The sequence below is a fragment of the Choloepus didactylus genome, chromosome X (genome assembly GCF_015220235.1).
Source record: "Choloepus didactylus isolate mChoDid1 chromosome X, mChoDid1.pri, whole genome shotgun sequence".
Taxonomy (NCBI): domain Eukaryota; kingdom Metazoa; phylum Chordata; class Mammalia; order Pilosa; family Megalonychidae; genus Choloepus; species Choloepus didactylus.
The window spans coordinates 188,542,343-188,563,430 of NC_051334.1; the positions used below are offsets into that span (position 1 = coordinate 188,542,343).

At 47.0% G+C, this 21,088-nt stretch overlaps 1 protein-coding gene across 1 annotated transcript; it reads right to left on the reverse strand.

Moving 5' to 3' along the window:
* Window positions 1-1,335: 1,335 nt before the first annotated feature.
* Window positions 1,336-20,632, reverse strand: LOC119523708 (zinc finger protein 420-like). Its single transcript, XM_037822519.1, is given in 4 exon segments — window positions 1,336-2,723; window positions 2,726-4,282; window positions 19,847-19,934; window positions 20,585-20,632. Coding segments are annotated over 2 exon segments (1,842 nt in total). The 5' UTR covers window positions 3,984-4,282; window positions 19,847-19,934; window positions 20,585-20,632; the 3' UTR covers window positions 1,336-2,139.
* Between the last annotated feature and the right edge of the window lie 456 nt (window positions 20,633-21,088).

Here is a 21,088-nt window from a genome sequence, read left to right on the forward strand (position 1 = left end):
TACCGCGAAGGAGAGACTGAGCCTACTTATAATTGTGCCTAAGAGTCACCCCCAGAGAACCTCTTTCATTGCTTAGATGTGGCCTCTCTCTCTAAGCCAACACTGGAGATAAACTCACTGCCCTCCCCCCTACATGGGACATGACTCCCAGGGGTGTAAATCTCCCTGGCAATATGGGACATGACTTCCAGGGATGATCCTTGCCCTGGCATTGTGGGATTGAGAAAGTCTTCTTGACCAAAAGGGGGAAGAGAAATGAAACAAAATAAAGTTTCAGTGGCTAAGAGATTTCAAGTGGAGTCAAATGGATCATTCTGGAGGTTATTCTTATGCATTTTATAGATATCCCTTTTTAGTTATTAGTGTATTGGAATAGCTAGAAGGAAATACCTGAAACTGTTGAACTGCAATCCAGAATCCTTGATTCTTGAAGACAATTGTATAACTATATAGCTTACACTGTGTGACTGTGTGATTGTGAAGACCTTGTGGATCACACTCCCCTTATCCAGTGTATGGACAGATGAGTAGAAAAATGGGGACAATAAGTAAATAAATATGGGGGGGGGTATGAGATGCTTCGGGTGTTCTTTTGTTCTTTTATTCTTATTTTCATTTTTATTTCTTGGAGTAATGAAAATGTTCAAAAAATTGTGGTAATGAATGCACAACTATAGGATGACACTGTTAATGATTGATTGTACACTTTGGATGATTGTATGGTATGTGAATATATTTCAATTTAAAAAAAAAAAGTTTTGAGACTGCCTGGGGAAATGGCACAGTATCCTATGACATGGCTTTCACGGTACTGGCTGTGCATGGAATTGCCCTGGGAGCTTTTCCAAAGTACACATCTGTGGGTGAGCCAAACCCTAGAGATTCTGATTTGGTAGCTCTGTGGTGGGCCCAAGAATCTTCACTTTTTATTAGGCCTCCCCAGGTAACTCTGAAGCACTTGGGGAGTCGAGAAGCACTCTCTCACCCATTCCCAACCCTGAAGGGTCAGAAGCTGGAGGAAGCTCATGCTCTCCTTTCTGCTGTTCAGCCCTATTTAGGCTCTCTCAATATTAAAGTAACTTTGTGGGTTCTTGAATACTCCTCCCAGCTTCCCCTGCTGCCCAGCAAGTGGACTTGCTCATTAAGCTCCTCCAGCTATAGTCCTCTGATTCTGGCAACTGAAACCAAATGGAAGCATAAACACAGAATGAAAAGCAGGAGCCATCAGGAGAGCCACAGTTTACAAGGTGTTAGAATGACTTGGGATATGGGCAAGAATGACTGCCGGGGACTCCAAGTAAAAGAGGAATGTGACTCGTGTGAGTAATTCACAGAAGAGTTTATTGAAAAGACAAATTTTCAAAAAAAATATGGAACTTGAGTTCTATGATTTCAACTTGATTACAATCAACCTGGAATACAATAGAAAGTTGGTACATCGATTTTACTATTACTTAGATAAGGGACAGGAACAATAGCAACAAACTATTACGACCAACCCCCTCTCCTAACATGCTACCCAAATATTGATTGATTTGAAACTTCATCACATTGACTAAGTTTCCATGTACTTAAAAAAAAACCTAAACTGTGTATGCAACTTTGAAACATTTGGGTGACTCCTAGTAACTGTGCAACTCCAAGGCTTGCACGCACTCTCTCTGCCTTCATGGGGTTCCCCGCTGCCCCTTTTCACATGGCACAACTCTACCCACTCTCAGCATCACTCCATCTGGCCCAGCCCAGACAGCCCCAACTCTCTGGTGATGGTCACTGTGGTCCCTTTCAAGAGACCCAGAAATACAAGCACATAATAACACGTGAGATCATCATGTCCCAAAAAATCCCAACTATGTTTCAGATAAAGAGTCAAACGATACTTGTAATACCCAACGTTTACATTTAAACCCATCTTTGATTTCAATGCCCCCAACAAGAGTTAACCCTCGATCTACTCTAATTTGCGGGAAGAGGAGGGATACATTTGCAATGGCAACTTACCCATGCGGTACCCAACGCCATCCTAGGCAAAGAGAAGGATGCTGACATTTCATACGACCACAGGTCAGGGTGGGAGGGGATGTGAAAGGTTAATCTGCCACCACCCCCTGACCCGTGGCCCCCACTGGACATTTCTATTCATTCATTGGCTCTCTCTCCAGTGTGGATACTCTGGTGGGGAGTAAAGGCTGAGGACCGGGTGGAGGAAGTGTAATATTCATGGGACTTTTCTCTAGCATGAATTTTCTGGTGGTGCGTCAGCGATGCATTGTGGCTGAAGGCTTTCTCACATTCCTTACATTTATAGGGTTTCTCTCCAGTGTGCGTTCTCAGATGTTTTGTTAGGTGTGAGCTCTGGCTGAAGGCTTTGCCACATTCTTTGCATTTGTGGGGCTTCTCTCGAGTGTGAATGCCCTGGTGCTCAATCAGGTGTGCACTTCTGCTGAAGGCTTTTCTGCACTCTTTGCACTCATAGGGCTTCTCGCCGGTGTGTGTTCTTTGATGCTGAATGAGCCCCGAGGGGCCACTAAAGGCTTTTCCACAGTCATCGCACCTATAGGGTTTCTCTCCAGTGTGAACAAAGAGATGCCTAGAAAGGGAGGAGGTATCAGTGAAGGCCTTGCAGCATTCATCACACTTGTAAGGCCTCTCGCCGGTGTGGATCCTGCGATGCTGGGTGAGGTGCGTGCTGCGGCCGAAGGTCTTCCCGCAATCCCGGCAGCATAGAGCCTCTCGCCGGTGTGGATGCGGGCGTGCTGCGTGAGGTGCGTGCTCTTGCCGAAGGCCTTGCCGCACTCGCCGCAGGTGTAGGGCTTCTCGCTGGTGTGGGTCCTCAGGTGTTGGCTCAGGGAAGAGCTCTTGCCGAAGGCCTTGCCGCACTCGGGACAGCCGTGGGGCCTCTCCCTGGAGTGAGTCCTCAGGTGCTTGGTGAGGGAGGAGCTCTGGCTGAAGGCCTTGCCACACTGGCCACACTCGTAGGGCCTCTCGCCAGTGTGGGTCCGCCGGTGGTCAATAAGGGACGAGCTCTGACTGAAGGCTTTCCCACACTCCTTGCATTTGTACAGCTTCTCCCCGGTGTGGATGCGAAGGTGCTCAGTCAGGTGGATGCCCTGGCTGAAGGCTTTGCCACACTTGCTGCAGCGGAAGGGTTTCTCCCCAGTGTGGACAGCCTGATGGTGAATGAGCGAGGAGCTCTGGCTGAAGGCCCGCTCGCACTCACTGCATTTGAAGGGTCTCTCTCCCGTGTGGAACCTCATGTGCTTGATCAGGGAGGAGCTCTGGCTGAAGGCCTTCCCGCACTCGTGGCAGGCATAGGGTTTCTCTCCGGTATGAATCCTCTTATGCTGAACAAGCCCCGAGAGGCCATTGAAGCCTTTGCCACAGTCGGGGCACTTATAGGGTCTCTCCCCCGTGTGGATCAAAACGTGGCGAGTGAGGGAGGAGGCGTCTTTGAAGGCCTTCCCGCACTCACGGCACTCGTAGGGCCTTTCCCCGGTGTGGATCCTGCGGTGCTGGGTGAGGTGCGTGCTGCGGCCGAAGGTCTTCCCGCACTTGCCGCACGCATAGGGCTTCTCGCTGGTGTGGATGCGGGCGTGCTGCGTGAGGTGCGTGCTCTTCCCGAAGGCCTTGCCGCACTTGCCACAGGCGTAGGGCTTCTCCCCGGTGTGGGTCCTCAGGTGGTCGATGAGTGAGGAGCTCTGGCCGAAGGCTTTCTCGCACTCGCTGCATTTGAAGGGTCTCTCTCCTGAGTGAGCTCTCTGATGCTTTGAGAGAGAGGAGCTCTGGCCGAAAGCTTTCCCACATTCCTTACATATAAAGGGCTTTTCTCCAGTGTGAATGCCCTGATGTCGGATAAAGGTTGAATGGTTGAGGAAGGACTTCCCACAGTGGCCACATTGCCAAGGTCTCTTTTCTGCACAGAGACCCTGATGAGGGATCAGGTCTAAATTCGGTGTCAGGCTCCCTACACAGGTGTCACCCATAAGGAGGCTCTCTCCTGTAGGAATTCCCCGTTGGGAAACAAGGATTGACTGCAGGCTAAAGCTTCCCTCAAAAGCACTGCATGCACAGGCAGCACCCTCCCCGGAACTTCTCCTGTGAGATATTGCAACTTGCCCCAAATGCCTCTCTAATTGGCCCTCACATCCCCAAGTTTCACGCAATATGGAGTCCCAGGGACCGTTCCCTGACAGTCTTTCTATTATGGCTCCCCGGAATGAGCCTTCTTCAGAAATGTCCTGCCGGGAAGTTGATTCCTTATCCTCAGGTCTGGTTCCCCAATCTGAAAGAAAATACAAAAGCCAGAGTTGGGCCAGGGCTACACAATGGAAACAGCACGTCTAAGGCCCGCCTGGTGTTACAAATGCTCAGAGTAAGCTTGGTAGGGGACTTGATCAGATATTTGTATACTGGTGGACATAGCAGCACTATTCACAATTGCCAAAAGATGGAAGCAACCCAAGTGTCAATCAACTGAGGAATGGGTCAACACAATGTGGTATACACATATGATGGAATATAATTCAGCAGTAAATAGGAATGAAGTCCTGATGCATAGAATGCCTAACAGTGAAACTTGTAGTGTCTGTGATTAACTGCACAAATATAAAAAAGTCCTTTCATGAACTAGAACAAATGTACAACACCATTGCAAGGAGTTAACAATAGAGAAAATATGGGATAAATGAACCTACTGAAAACTATGGACTATAGTTAACAGTATAATATTCTTACATCAACAGTAAAAAATGTACTACACCAATACTATGGATCAATAATAGGGGGGATAAGGGGTATGGGAGGGAGGATTCAGGATTTCTTTTTAATTTTTATTTCTTTTCTGGAGTAATGAAAGTGTTCTAAAATTGATCATGAGGATGTATGCAAAACTATGTGATGATACTGTGAGCCAGTGATTGCATACTTTGGATGGTTTGTATGGTGTGTGAATAATTTCTCAATAAAATTTCAATTGAAAAAATAAAACACCTGGCAATAAAACTAGTTTGGGTCCCATGGAGAGAGTTTATATCAATGGACAAGCATACCATACTAATCAATATACATCTGCTCCCCACTTTGTAAGACACCCTCCCATGTAAAATGGCAACTTCATGTCAGCTGATCAGAACATCTCCTCAGTTGCTTCTGCATTTGCCCTATAACAGCTTTCCCTTCCACCCTCCCAGGGAACCTTCCTTCTACTTTCTGAATGGGATGCTGCCTGATTCATGAATTTTCAGTAAAGCTGTGAGATCTTTAAAAAAGAAAAAGAAAAGATTAGATCAGAGATAAATGAAATAGAGAAAAGGAAAAAATATAGAAAATCAATGAAACCAAAAGGTGGTTCTTTGTAAAGATCAATAAAGTTCACAAACCTTTAGCCAGGGTAAAAAGCAGGAAGATACAAATAACTAAAATAGAAATGAAAAATGGGGACATACTTCCAACCTTACAGAAATTGAAAGGTTTCTAAGAGAATTTTGTGAACAATTGTATACCAACAAATTAGATAATCTAGATGGAATGAACAGTTTCTTGGAAACACACAAATTACCTCACTGACTCAAGATGAAACAGAAAATCTCAAGACCTATAACAAGTAAAGATCAAAACCTCCCAACAAAGAAAAGTCCAGGACCATATGGTTTCACTGGTGAATTCTACCAAATATTCAAAGAAGAATTAACACCAATCCTTCTCAAGCTCTTCCAAAAACTTGAAGATGAGGGAATATTTCTTAACTTATTCTATGAGGTCAGAATTACCTGATACCAAAGCCATATAAAGACATCAAGAAAAGAAAATTACAGACTAATATATCCCTTATGAATATAGGTACAAAATTCCTCAACAAAATACTAGCAAACTGAATCCAATAGCACAATAAAAGGATTTTACACCATGACCAAGTGGGATTTATCCAGGAATGCACAAGCGTGGCTCAACATAAGAAAATCAACCAATGATACACATCACATTAATAGAACAAAGAGAAAAAAAACACGATTATCTTAATTGATGCAGAAAAGGAACTTGACAAAATCCAACATGCTTTCATAATCAAAAAACACTCAGAAAATTAAGAATAGAAGAGGACTTCCTTGCCATGATAAAGGGCATATATGAAAAACCCACAGCTGACATCATACTTGATGGAGAAAGACTGAAAGCTTTTCCCCCCAAGATCAGGAACAAGACAAGGATGCCCACTATCACCATTGTTATTTAACATTGGGCTGGAAGTTCTGGCTAGAGCAGTTAGGCAAGAAAAAGAAATAAAACGCATCCAAATTGGAAAGGAAGAAGTAAAACTATCTTTATTTTCAGATGACATGGATCCTATGTATAGAAAATCCCAAAGAATCCACAAGGAAGGTACTAGAGATGATAAACAAATTCAGCAAATTTTCAGGGTACAAGATTAACATGCAAAAATCAATTCTGTTTCTACAGAACAGCAATATATAATCAGAAAAGGAATTAGGAAAACAATTCCATTTACAATATCATCTAAAAGATATCTAGGAATAAATTTAACCAAGGAGGTGAAACTTATACACTGAAAACTGTATTTAAAAAAAACTCCAGAAAGAAATTTAAGAAGACCTAAATAAATGGAAAGAAATTGTATGCCAATATATTGGAAAATTTAACATTGTTAAGATGTCAATACTACCCAAAGTGACCTACAGATTTAAAGCAATCCCTATCAAAATCCTTGTAACCTGGCTTTGCCCTGATCAAGATGGCAGAGTGAGGAACTCCAGGGCTCCGTCCCCCACAGAAGCTTTGAACAACCAGCAGGAACTAGCAGAAACATCTTTCTGAAAGCTCCAGAAAACAGTTAAAGGATTGTGGTAACAGGGCAAGCACTGAATCAAGAAAAAGGCAACTCAAAAACAGTAGGAGATTCTGTTGCCCTTTCTGGCCCCTCCCCCAGCCCCTCACTGGTTTGGCATGAAGCCAGTCCATGCTCCCAGTATGGTTCCCTGATCCTGGTTCCAGAGCAAGCAGAGTAATCTTTGTGCACATACTGGGAGCATGTATACCTGAGCCAGTCTGTCTGGAGGCAGCCTGAAGGACTGAACCAGGACACTCATCACAGACTCACCACCTCTGAACTTGCCCTATGTGTAGAAGGCAACTCGTAGAGCTCTCCTACAGAACGCTGTAGGAGAACAGTCAAATCTCAGCTGCCTAGGAGCAAAGGCTTGCTGGCTATGGGACACAGAGTGCAGCTCCCAAGACCATGAGGAAATGCTGCTCCCTAAGGAAGATCCGTGTAAATGGGGGAATTCCCATGCATGCCCAGGACAAGGCATATCACAGAAATATAGGGAGACCCCTATGCTTTTGCCTTGAATTAGTCTCTAGCTAAACTCAGAAGACGAACACTTGCTCAGGCCAATCTGCAAAGACTGGATTTTCTTTTTTTTTTTTTTCCTTTTTTTTCTGTTAGCTCCTGGCATCCAAGGAAAGCTCTGTCATAATACCAGCTGAATATAAGCTTAAGGAACAGATGCCTCAGAGTCTGAATTCCAACTGTAACACAATAGAGTATCAAAAAGTCCATGTTTCAACAAAAGATTAGAAAACATTCAAAGAAACAGGAAATGATCACCCATGCAAAGGAGAAGACTAAAGCATTAGAAACCAACAACAAGGAGGACCAGACCTGGGATATACGAGACAAAGACTTTAAGAAAAAATATCCTAAATATACTCAAAGAGCTAAAGGAAAACATGGACAAAGAACTAAAGGACATTAGGAAAGTGATAGATGAACACAAAGAAAGCAACAATAAAGAGATAGAAATTATAAAAAGGAATAGACTGTAGCTGAAAACCACAGTAACAAATTTAAAATGCCCTAGTGGGGTCTAACCACAGATTGGAGCCCACAGAAGAAAAAATCAGTGAACCTGAAGATAAGACAATTGAAATCATTCAATGTGAGGAACAGAAATACAGAAAATAAATATAAATGTCAGCACTATTGTATTTTTGATTTGTAGGTCCACTTTTGACTTACTACAGGATCTAATGGGCAAATGCCTAAAATGTAATGATAAATCAATGATTTTTGACTCATAGTGTATAAATAAAGCTATTTATTTCAAAATAAGACTTTTGAAAAATGTGCAGAAGCTATTTGCTTTTTGTTAATAAAACAAATGAATTTATGCAAGCAGTGGAATGATGTATTTTGGAATTCATCCCTTTTCATGCTCAAAGTTGACTAAACCAAGGAGGAATTTTTGCTTGGTGGGTATAAGCGTCCATAAATAAATTTCTTTAATAAATTTGAAAATTATATTCAATTTTTTTAAGAATGAACCACAGTGGACTTGCCCTTAGTGGAAAAGTTCTCCACTAGCTAAGTGACTTGCCAGAGTGAGGAATGGGTAAAGCAAAGGCTGGAGCCCCAGTAGTGGATCCATGGGGGTGATACACATGGGAAAACCTCCATCCCAGTAAGGAAAAGGATCCAGACTTCTTCCCCAGAGCAAGCTGGAGCAGAGAGCTGCGTGGCATGAAGCCAGACCAACCCCAGTGTGACCTAGGGCTTGTCACTTAACCTCTCTGGTCTTCAGTTGCATTATCTACAAAGTTAAAAAAAAAATAAATGTAAAGTGATGACAGTAATCAAGAATGACACAATATATTTAAGAAACAAAAGGGAAAAATAGAAGAGGGTAGTTCAAATATCCATTTTTCTGGCCTGACCTTTCTTAAAGACCAAGTTTTGTGTCTCAAAGAGATGAGTTATACTTACAAAAATTCATTTGAGAGTCTGTCTGAAGAAATGCAGAAGCTAGCAATGTGACTTATTAAAAATATTTGCAATCATATTGATACCTCAGATCTAAACAAATAAAGACATTGATTGGGTAATATTATTAGGGTGAACAACCAAATAAACAAAAGAACAATACTGCATATAATATGAAACTTTGAATAGAAATCCTAGTTTAATGATTGATCACATTATATACATGACATGGGATAGTGGCTGTCAGATCATACTGGGAGGACATGGAAATCATTGTTAGAATTTTAATTGTTATTCACAAAACACTTTTTTAGAAAGGTTGAATAAACCAAAATCATATTTGCTCTTGATTCATTCCCTTCTCCCCATGAAATGGGAGCAATTATATGGCTCTCACAGGGCCGACTGCTTCAAAGAGGTCACATATGCAGTCATTTGGGGGTCAGCACACATCATTGTTTGGCTGGGACAGTCCTGGTTTACTCCAGTTATCCTGGGGTCCCATTTGGTTTTAGCTTTTTAGCGCTCTCAAAAGTACCCTGGTTTGGACAATAAATTCTGTGGTTAGCCTTAGTGGAGCTATCACATAGACGATGATCAAACACTTGTTTGGAAAAAATAAGACTCACCTATCGGTGGGTGGGTAGCAAGTTAGGTGAAGAGTATTGTCAGCACCAGAACCCACACCACCCTGGGTGACAGGCCTGGTAAGCCCACACCTTCCCGCTCCCATCATCATTGACTCCTGCATGGCCAATTGCCTCCTGACCACTCTCCTGTGTCCTGTGAAATTCCCACCTCCTTGCAAATATATGAGGAACACCATCAGACTCTCTTGCTTACCACCCCTCTTGGTTGCAATCAACTTCCAAAACCTTCGCCCCTTTCCCTGTCACTCCTCTCCCATTGACGGAAGGTTGCAGCCACTGACTTCCTGTGTATCTCCCCACCTCTCTGCTTGTTGTTATTTTTGGCAATTTCATTATCTATGTGGATGCTCATCCCTTACCGGGCCTCTCAGTTCCCTGACCATCTCAGTCCATCTGTCTTCCCCCACAGCCCACCTCGGCCACACACTCCCAAAGCCACACCCTGAGACCAAGACTCATCATCACCAATAACTGCAGCATCTCCAAACGTTCTGGCCACCTCCCACTAGTGCTGCCAGTCCAACAATCCTTTAGCCCCAAGGGTTTGCCAATCCACCAAGCCAAGCTTTTACACCATCCATCACCCCAAGCACAGACATGCATGTGTGTCCACTCTCACATGTACACCCCGAGCCCTTATTTCCCTGTTTACCCGGTCAGATGCTGTGGCCCAGCACCACAGCCACTCACTTGCCAATACCTTAGTTCCCTTGCCCTCTCTTCCTCTGGTGTCCCTGACACGCCTTCTACTTCCTTGGTATTATACTCCTTGTCCCTGTCTCCAAAATTACTCTTTCACACCTCTTCTCCTCAATCTTCCAACCTCCTGGCAGTCAGCCAAGAATCATGTCATCCTCCCACCATCAAACCTACCTACTGCTTGTATCTGGGCCCCTGTTCTCTGTCCTGGCTCAGCGGCAATGAATGAACTGTCCCTGCCCTACCTAAGGTCAACATGTCCCATTGTCCTGCCTGCCATCCCCTCCCACCTCATAAAGGCCTGTGCTAGTGCCATTGTCCCCGCCTTCTCTCTGCAGCGTCATGTGCTCTCTATCAAATGTCTGCCATCAACATGCAGGCACGTCCTTTATCCATTAGCCTTAGGAGTCCCTCCTTTGTCTCCACATTCCCCTCTGTGGCAGCCCTGGTTCTTCAAAAGTATCATCTGCATAAATTTCTTCTGCTCTCCCTCCTCCACCCACTCCACAGGAACCATTTGAACTCCTGGGAGAGGTGGAGAGGATGAAGATGCATGAATGGAGGGGCCCAGGTGCCGAGAGCCCTAGGCCTTTGGAATGGGCAGGATGTAACAACTTTCCCCCATTGTACAGATAGGAAAAGTGAGGCCCAGAGATTATCTGGACTCGCCCTGTGTCTCACAGTGATGGGGTTGAGAGCCAGGACTGGGACATGTTCATTTTCCTGTTTCTCAATTATCTTAGGCTGCCTTCAATGAGTATAGTGACTTCTCTTTAAGTCTTTATTGTTTTTGTCCCACAAGTAATAGGAATATTTTATCTTTGTAATGGATTTCAAGTACTCCAGAAGTATATGGAGTAAAATGGTCCCTCTTCTGGCCTCACACACAGCAGTCCTCTCCTCGGCAGTAACTGCTATTCAGTGATGATAATCCGCCATGCTCCACTGAACTCCCTTCAAGAATTTGGTACACTTTCTCAGACTTTCATTTGTCCTGGTGGGGGAGAGGGGAGCTTGGCTTGGGCTAGCTTGCATAGAACATCAGCATAAGATTCACCTAAGGAGTATACTAAAAAGCACTAACTTGTACACTTCAAAAGGGTGAATTTTATGGCATGTGATTTTATCTCAAATAAAAATAAAAAGGATAATCCATAAAACCACCAATAAACCAACACAACGCAAAATAACAAAAATGATAAATTTTAGGATGGTGAGATTATGGGTGGTTTTCAATTCATTCAAAGTGATGTTTAATGTTATTTCATCTTTTAAGCGAGAAAGTTGTAATTCCACCCTACTTCAAACATGAAAAAAGGATTCACTTGGGTGCCTGCTGAAGCCTACAGGGAACCGTGCTCTGTGCTCTGTGCTCTGTGCTGGGAGTAGACAGACATGGGGAAAGGTAATGCCAGGCGTGGGAGATGGCATGGAAGACTGAGCCATTGACTCATGGGAAGTGATGGTGTCAGGAGGTCAATCTTCTGGTCCTGAGAGATGGGGCTGGAGACACTGGCACAGAAGCCTTACAGGCCAAGTTAAAAGCCCCCAAGGATTCCTTCTCTCTCATTCACCCACATGTAATCTGTCACCAAATTCTATTTGCCTTGCAGTTATCTTCCAAATCTACCCTCTTCTCTCCAGCTCCAAAGCCACACCCCAAGTACCAGCCACCACCATCTTGACTCTGAGTCACTTGCAACCTTAGCCTCCTGCCTGGTCTTCCTTTGGCCTCCAGAGAGATCCTTTACAAAGTAGCTGTGATTCTATGACTTCCCTCTCTTAAAACACCCCAAGCAGACTTCCCATCACCCTGGGAAACCAGCCCTCCAAGGCCCTGCCTCCCTGGCCCCTGAGTGCCCATCTGACCTCATCCTCTGTTACTCTCCCCTACTCACTCTGCTCCAGCCACTCAGACCTGCAGATTCTGATCTGCAGATTCTGATCTGCCAAGCTCTGATCTGCAAATCTGTCAGCTGGGTAGACTTTTTGTCTTTGGACAGCTGGTGCCTTCCCATCCCTCTGGTCTCCATCGCAATATCATTGCCTCAGCAGATGTGGCAGGAAGTATGATTTGTTCACAAGTCCCCCTTCCCTCCCTGCCCTTGACACACTTCACCATAGGTGGATCTTACTTCCATGCCCCACTGACTTTGGGCTCTGGTCCATGGCTTGGATTGGCCAACGAAAAGTGAGTGGACATAAGGTACACCATGTCCAGCCAGGAGCTTTGATGTGCTTTCATGGTTTGGCTTGTCCTCTCCTGCCCCTGCCCCCTACCATCACAAGACCCTGCCCCACTGCCTCTTCCATCTAGGCCCCAGAATGAGAAAATGGGGAAGAGACCTGACCCCATCCTCACAACCCAACGCAGAGCCACCGCAACCAGCCCAAAGGCTTGTGGGTGAGAAAACACGCTGTTGTAAACCACTGAGATTTGAGGGTGTTTGTTTTGTTGCAGTATTGCAGCAAAAGCTAACAAATACCTCGGGGGAGAAGCACCTTATTGAAAACTAGAGAATTAAGTGCAAGTCTAGATTGGTGAACAGTGAGACTACCCAGAGCCATTTCCCACTAGGCTCCCAGAACAGGGGCAGCCAGAAAAATATCTCCCAGGTAGAAGATGAAAGGATTTTTCTATGGAAAACCAAACCAAACCAAAACAAAACAAAACAAAAAACTAGCCACAAAAGAAAAGACCTGCAGACATTTAGCCGTGAGACACTAGCCACCATTAAAGAAAGCCAGTTCACCACATTGTCATCCCACAACGAAGCCCTCTGGTGAGTAGCGTCTCCCACCCCCCTATACAAACACAGGGCTTCTAATCAGTTCCAATCCATTTTTGAGGGACTTGCTCTTATTTTTGATGAAAAATGTAGAAACATTTCATTATAAAGTGGAAGAAAAGTGAATGCCCATCAAAAGAGGCTCTCCGTGTTTGCAGAAGGGGAATATGGTGGGCAGCTCCAGGCCTGAGGAGCTCCCTCCCCAACCCTGGAGCACACCCACATCGCTCCATCCCCACTGCCTCTCTCCAACTTCTCCAAGCTAACAGCACCTTCTGCCTGGACCACTCACTTCCAATCACTCTCCCTCGCCTGCGCTTTGCCTTCTGTCCTAGTCCTCACAGTGGACCTGGGCCTCATTCTAAAACGCTGGACTCAGAACCCTCCAGTAGCTTCCAGACTCCCGTCTGTGACCCAGGAGGCCCAGCACAGTCTGGCCCCTTCCTCATTATTTCTATTCCAGGTGAAGCGCATGGGCCTGTTTTGGGGGTTGTGTACTTGTTGCTTCCTTTACCTGTGACTCACTTTTCCCCAGGCCTCCCAAGACCAGGGTTCCTTCTCATCCTTCCATCACCTTCTACAAGGGGCCTTTGGTCACCACCCTGTCTACCATAAGCATCCCCCAGTGCTTACTTTTCATCTTTGTACGTTAACATTTACAACAATTTGTAATTGTACAGATTTCTCCTGTCCCTCCAGTTATTGTCTGTCCCCTGTCAATGGTGAGGTGCACTGGGGCATGCTCTCACACTTCCTGCTGAATTCCCAGAACCTGGCTCAGGGCCTGGCCCAGAGGAAGCCCTCCAGAAATGACCCTGAGTGAAAGTGGACAGTGGCCTCAGTGATGGGGTGAACGTGTTTGATGCAAAGACTCATGAGAGGAAAAGACTGGAGAGTCTGCCCACCACTGTGTGTGGGGGGGGGGGGGTGTACAAATGTCATCGAGTATTTCCCTGCCCTGATGCCAAGTGCTCTCCTACATTCAGGAGCGTTTCTCCTCGGTTGGCCCCACTGCCAGCCTCAAGTCACCCAGTTGGTGGGTGCAGCAAGGACAGAGAGACTGGAAGGAAGGAAAAGGTTGGGGTGCCTGTGTGCAGAGTGAGGGTGCTGGAGGAAGCCGAGGGCCCAAACAGGCTGGAGAGGAAGAAGGCAAAGGAGAGGAGGGAGCTGGGTCTGGGCGAGGAAGGGGAGGGTCCTTCCCCACGTGGCGGGGACTGCCTGGAAGGGGCCTCTGGGTGGCACTGGGCTCTCTGTGGCTCTCCCACTCCCACTGCCTGATGGTCCCAGACACTCCTGAGTCCCCCCAACAGAAGGTGGGGCCCACAGAGACTCTGTGGGGGTGATGGCAGCAGGAAAGGGGAGCCCTGCCCCAGATCAAGCTGTGGCTGGATGGCCTTCATGGGAAACTGTCCTCTGAGCCTGGGGGGTGGGGGGTACCCCACACCCCACACCCCCAGGACCTGAATAACAGAGAAAGGGAAGACTCTGTTACCCCACACATGCCAGCGAGGGGTGGCTGTGCATCAACTGAGGCCTGGGACAGCCACTGACACCCAAAGGTCCCTCGAGAGATCTTGGAGACACAAGAGACATGGCCTGAGGCTGTGGGGCCACAGCTCCCAGCCGTGCAGCTGGCGTCCCTGGACAGGGAGGAGCCCGCCCTCTAAGTCACGGGTATGGGTGGGGGGCTTCCTGGGGGCCGTCACCTGCCAAGTTGGAGGGCCTCAAACAACGTGCGCCGTGCTTGGCTGTGGGTCAAAGCAGCGTCCTCCTGGGAACACCAAGTGCAGCCCAAGGGGACAGGAGCTCCTGGAGGCAAACTGCGTGGGTGCTGCAGGGTGACGGAGGGAGGCAGGAGGCCTCGGGCTGCCAGGTCGACCTGGGTCTGGGCAGCAGCTGTGGGCAGTGGCCCTGTCGCCCTCCCCAGGCCCTGCCCTCCCCAGGCCCTGCCCTCCCCAGGCCCTGCTCTACCCGGGCCCTGCTCTCTGGCCGGGCCTTCCCCAGGCCTCCCCCCAGGGACCAGGGACCGCCCTGGCAAGGATCTCACAGGCCTGGGATAAGGGGGCCAAAGGCCTCTGCTCAGCCAAGCCCAGACCCCCCTGGCTGATCAGGGGCTCCCCACCTTCCTGTACAGCCTCACCTCACCCTGCTCCCCCAGCACCCTGGACCACCAGACCCTTCAACCCCACCCCACCCCAACCACAGGACAGTGGGAAGCCCCCTTCTGTCTCCCTCCTTAGCCACCAAGGAGCCTGACTCATGGGGTGGGTGGGGGGATTCCCTGATATACACCCCAGCACCACTGACCTGGGTGCCCTCCATGGTGTCCACTGCACCCAGGCCTCCTCGGGGTCGGGGGGCAACGGCAGCACTAGGCAGTGCAGACCCCGGACGAGGCCCAGTGCCCAGCCCCGGGCAGCCACGGGGGCTCCTGAGGGTGCACATAGCGGGCGTCAGCTCACACTCCTGGCCCCCAGCTGGTGCGTTTTCCAAAACCAGAGTGAGCTGAACGGGCTGTTCAAGCTTGAGTCGGCGGCTTTCTTCCTTCCCATTTTCAGCAGAAACTGGCCCCGGAGCTTGTCACTAAATGTCGATGGCCCTGTCACTGTCATCTCTCCATGCAGAGGCCAGCACGGTGGACGTATTGGGGCACGCTGCCTCCCGTCACTTCCTTGTAGGCTTTCAAAGACGCCGGCCTATGTTCTCATCTCTTCTGAGTACAGAAGCCACAAGCGTTCACAGCAGAAAGCCACGCAGCACCAGGAAAGGACCAAAGTCCCCTGGAATCCCACCAGCGAGAGGGCACTGGGACCGCCAACCACGTGCCACCGGCCATCTGGCTGTGCTTCCGGGGCCCGTCACTGCTAACTCTGTGCCATGTGGCCCCAGCCGTGCTCCCAGGGCCTGGGCTGTGGAGGCCGAGAGCCCAGGCTGGAATCCCAGCACCTCCGGCGACTCGGTCTGACCTGGGGCAAGTCCCCGATTCCTCCTGGGCCCCGGGTCCTCATGGGAGAAGGGGGATCGTGCAGGGCCCGGCCCCAGAGGACTCTTCGAGGGCTCTCGGGAGAATGCGGGCCCCGCTGCTCAGCCCAGTGACCGGCACGGAGCAAGAATTTTTGTACTTTTAACTTTTTCTTCATAGTTAAGGTTATGCCATATATACACAATTTCATGTTTTGCTTTTCTTTCTTAGCATAATACATAGTACCCCTTCCTGTAACTCTATTTTATCATGATTTTTAGCAGCTGTAGTGTATTCTATCATATGCTTTCATATCCAGCACAATTTAATGCTTTTGCTATGTTGTGATTAAATGCTCTTTGTATGAATATTTTTTGCATTTCAGATGCTCTCTTGGAAATATCACTGTTGGATTAGTAATATGAACATCTTTAAGACTCTAGAGACTTCTCTGGCAAGCCTTTCAGCAAGAAACACCAATTTGCTTTTCTAATGCCAGCAAATAAAAATGCCCATTTTTTTCTCACTCAAGTTATCATTTTTAATTACTCTTTTGCAAGTGGCAAAAGTTAACCTATGTTTATTTGCTTCCTCTTTTTTTGTGTGACTAACTGCAGCTGGATTTTTACTTAATGGCTCCTTGTATTTTTTTTCCTTTGGTTGAATTCGCAGAACCTACCAGCTATTGAGTGGTGTAAAGATTCAATTATTTTTATATTGTTGAATTTATTAGGATTTTTCCTCTGTAGCATCTTTCATTGGTTTTAAATTCTAAATATTCTTTCACATCCAGCCTTCAATATATTTTGTTCAAATATTTTTCTTTACATTTAGCCTTCAATGCTTTAGATATATTTTGGAGTATGGTATCTGTTGAGGCTCTCTGCTGACTTTTCTTCAAACAGCTAAATGCTCTGGTCCCACAGTGGTGACCGCTGTCTCCTTCATTACGTTGTACATATGTGTGTGTTTTTCATCACCCACATGATCTGCTTCTGCTCCACCAGTTGAGTCTTTTTATGCAAGACTGACTTGATTATTCTCGAGTCTAAAATTATAACTTGTAGCAGTGGTAGGAATGCGAAATTTCAGCAGCAAGTGGACCACATGTAGAAGTAGAGGAAAAGCAATTTTTAAATCTCAAACTTGTGAAGATAAGCTTCAGTTTGCATAGTGTTACTAAATAAGTTCTAGTTTGCTTTAATAAATAGATTTCCATTTTGCTTGATATTTTGGCAGAAAACTTAACCTCCGCAAGGAGTTAGAAACCTACCCACCTGCCTGTCCGGTTCCCTAGTGCCAGGCAAGGCACAACTCCAAGGCCTCTTAACTGCATGCATAAATTAAAAAGGAAACTATGATGACAAAAATAGATATGCAAATGGAAAAGACTAGATGGAAATACACAAATTTGAAATCAGCTATGTTAAGTGATAAGGTTATAAATGGTATATTTTTGTCTACAAGTTGTTAGTGTTGCTACGATATATTTTTTAGTAATTAAAATAAGACAGCAAGCAATAATGTACCAAATGAATATCAAGGCTTTAAGGGAAAGAATCTGCTTTCTGGACAATTATTCAAGTGAAAGATCAGAGTTGGCCGGGTTTCCCACAAACACTGTCATGGATGAGAAGAGCTTTGAGTAAATGGCAGGATCCCGAGGCAGAGAGAAGGGGCTGCAGAATGAGGCAATGGCCTGAATAACCTCAGAAAGGCTGGAATGAGCAGTCTCTATAAAGGGGGTCAGGGGCCAGGACGGGCTTACCCTGGGGGTACAGGCAAATGGATGGAAATGAGACAACTCCCAGGCAAGATACAACCTGGCTGTCCTTGGGACTTGGTAAGGCCACTGTGGGTTTTGTATCTGAGAACACTTCAAAGTTACCAGTGAATTACCAAGGAACGTATTATTCCTTTGGGAATAGCTGAAGTTCCTAGGGGTGACAGGAGGCAGGAAGGGAATTAAATTAGTATTTGTTGAGTGCCTACATGCTAGGCACCGTGGTCGGAAGTGGTCGGAAAGATTTCAGTCATTAAACCTTCACAACAACCCTATGTGGCACATGCCACTTATTATACCCATTTATTTGGGAAACACATTCTGAGCCATTGTAGAACTTGTCTAGCACACAGTTTATAAGTGGCAGGGCCAGTGGGTGCTTGTGTATACTTCTGGAAGAGAACAGAGACAAATGCAAACTGGTAACATTGGGACGGTGAGATCATGGGGGCTTTCTCTATAACTTCTGTTTGTTTCTCTTAATGTTGTTATAATAGGTGTTAAAACAATTTCTTTTAACTGCAAGGAAAAAAAAATAACTGCTTTGATGGATCCCTAGCTGTGTTTCCCCACTATAAGAGCACCACAATTTCCCGTGGCTATAATCCACTCATGTAATGTAAAAACCATTTTAACAAAGTTAAGAATTAGAATTGAAAGTCTTAAAAGGTGACCATTTGCTATAATTTTCTAAAAAGTAATTTCTAAAAAGGTAAAATTAAAAAAGCAACATTTTTAAAAAGTCATACAGGAAGACCATGAGATACCAAAAACCAGCCATTAAACTCTATGATCAATTTTAAAAATAATAATAAAAGAATGAAACTATATTGACAGTTCTCTGAGGAGCAGCCAGAGGCCAGGATCTGGGCTCAGATGGCCAAGTGACTGCAGGGCTGACATGCCTTGCCAACATGGTGGGACAATGTAGGCCAGAAGCTGGCTCTTGGTGTTCCCAGAGGAAACGGAAGTTCAAAGAGGAGCTTCTAGGGGAGTTCACTGTGTCAGAGGCTGCGCTCTTGAGGCCCAGGCATTTCTACGGGGGCCGATGGGGTAGATGAGCATGCCAGGTCTCAGCGAGCCCAGTACCCCACAGGCAAATGGAGGCACTTGGTGTCTGCACCCCCAAAAACCAGTATGGAAAAGTCAACAAACCCGTCCCCAAGAGGAAAGACCAGGCTGTTGATTCCAGGCTGATAGCACCCAATTTTTCCACCATATTCTAAATGGGATTGTCAAAGCCATTTTATACAATGGGGAAAACAAGGACCAAAGAGGTTGATGCTCTGTCCCATAAAATGCAATCAAGCTCCATTTATTCTGAGATTCATGAAAGGGCTACTTTGAACATTGACCTAAATTTCAAAGTTTGAACACTGACCTAAGCAACTTGAATGAAATACGTTCTTCATTGTGGCTAATACGACAATAAAAGACAAAACCCTATAAAGCCTGTTGTTCTTGCGTCTAGTGAGAACAACCAGCTTTACACCAGCGAGCAGCTGCCTATTTCCTTGGGTTCCCTGCACAGGGCCCGTGACGAGGCCACCGAAAACCCTCCAAGAACCCGTGAGTCACTACCTGAGCTAACAGACCAGGAATAAGTGTGGCTTTTTACTTCTTTTTTCTTTTACACATGGGAAATGTGCTACAAATGAGATCTCGGAAACCTCTGCCACGTATAAAAGAATGGATTCTTATAGGGGTTTTTCCTGTGGGCGATTAACGGTTCACACTTAAGTAATGCAGGGACTGAAATTCCACCAGTCTCCCATGTGAAGAAACACTTCACCAGGTCACCCTGGACCCTGCATGAAACCATGACCTCTGTCCCCAAGCCTTTGCTCGTGCCCTCCTCTACTCCTGGAATGCCACTGCCTGCCATTTCCAAGTTGCCAAATCAATTTCTCCTTCTTTTGATCCCCAGAGCACTTACTGGCTACATTTCTGATGTGGGCAGTTAATTGTGAAAGATCAAATGGTGGGTAGAGAGAAGAAAATTGCAGATGGGTGTCCTATGGGTTCCATCTTCCTTTGAGATGGGGGATCTGGGGCAGTGATGGATTTTAAGCCCAAGCCCCTGGAGAGAAATGACCCTGCAGAGACACTACAATACAGGAGGACAATGCATCTCCCCTCTATGAGTTGAGGGGGCCTTTCAGGAAGGAAAGAGGAACCCCAGCTCACCTCTAAACAGACTGTCAGGAGCCCATCAACCTTGCCCTCTTCTTCTGGGTTATCTTTTGGGGAAGAGCAGAGTCCTGGGAAGGACGTGCTGGGGGAGAAGAAAGAAATCGTGAGAGACTTTGGCTCTGTCCTGCAACAAGGATGCTCCTAAGCTGAAAATGTCCACACTGACTGAGCACTCCTCACCTGCGAAATGGCACTACCACCTGTCTCACCTGCCTCGCAGGCACTGGAGCTCAAAATGAGGTAAGAGACATGGCAGTGCTCTGGTAAGTGGAAGCCAGAATGAGGAATAATTGGCACCCAGGCTGGCAGAAATCCTGGCAAGGCTGTTTCCGCCAGGCAGCAGCTACATCTGAGCTACTCATCAACACTCAAGCTACTCATCTACACCCGAGCTGCCCATCTACACCCAACTCCAGCACTGGAGGGACTTAGAGAACAGTCTGAGGCTGTGCTGTCCAATGTGGCCGCCACCCAGCCCCAGGGGACACTTGCAATGCCGACAGTCCAAACTGACGTGTGCTGAAAGGGTGGAATACACACCGGATTTCGAAGACTTAGTGCAGTTAAAAATTTTAAAAAAAAGTAAAATGTCTCCTTAACTGATCACATGTTGAATTAATACTTTGGGGTATGTTGGGTTCAAGAAAATGTATCCTTACAATTAACTTGACCTGTTCCTTTGCTCACTACGGCGGCTAGGAGATTTAAAAGCACACGGGCGGCTCGACTTACATTTCTATTGGAGGGGACACTCCTGGTACACCGCCCTGAGCTGGTCCGACATCCTCAAGGCCAAGGATGCTTTCTTGGCCCCACCCCTCCAGGCTGGCACCCCACCCCGCCCCCGCCCCGCCGCACCGCGTTCCTCCTCCCTCCGTTTGGGGAAGGGGCTGACCCCCTCCTCCGTCCACCGCAGCCTGGGGGCCTCACCTCTCCGCCCCACCATCTGGGTTGGTGCCTCCACAGTCGCCCTTCCTTCCTGGTGAGCAGTGGGCTCCGCGCCGGGCCCTTTAGGATCCGCGCATGGGAGCGGAGCGGCCGCCCGGCGCGAGGGTCCCCTCGGGGAAAGCGGGGCGCGGGTCGCGCGCTCCCTGCTCCTCGGGCAAGTCCTCCTCCCGCTGTCACACGTGCCCAGGCCCGGCCGTCACCATGACAACCGGCCGCGACCGCCGGCCCCGCGGACCTCCCTCCCGGCCTCCCGGAGTCCCACCGCCGCCCAGGGAGGCCGCCGGGCGG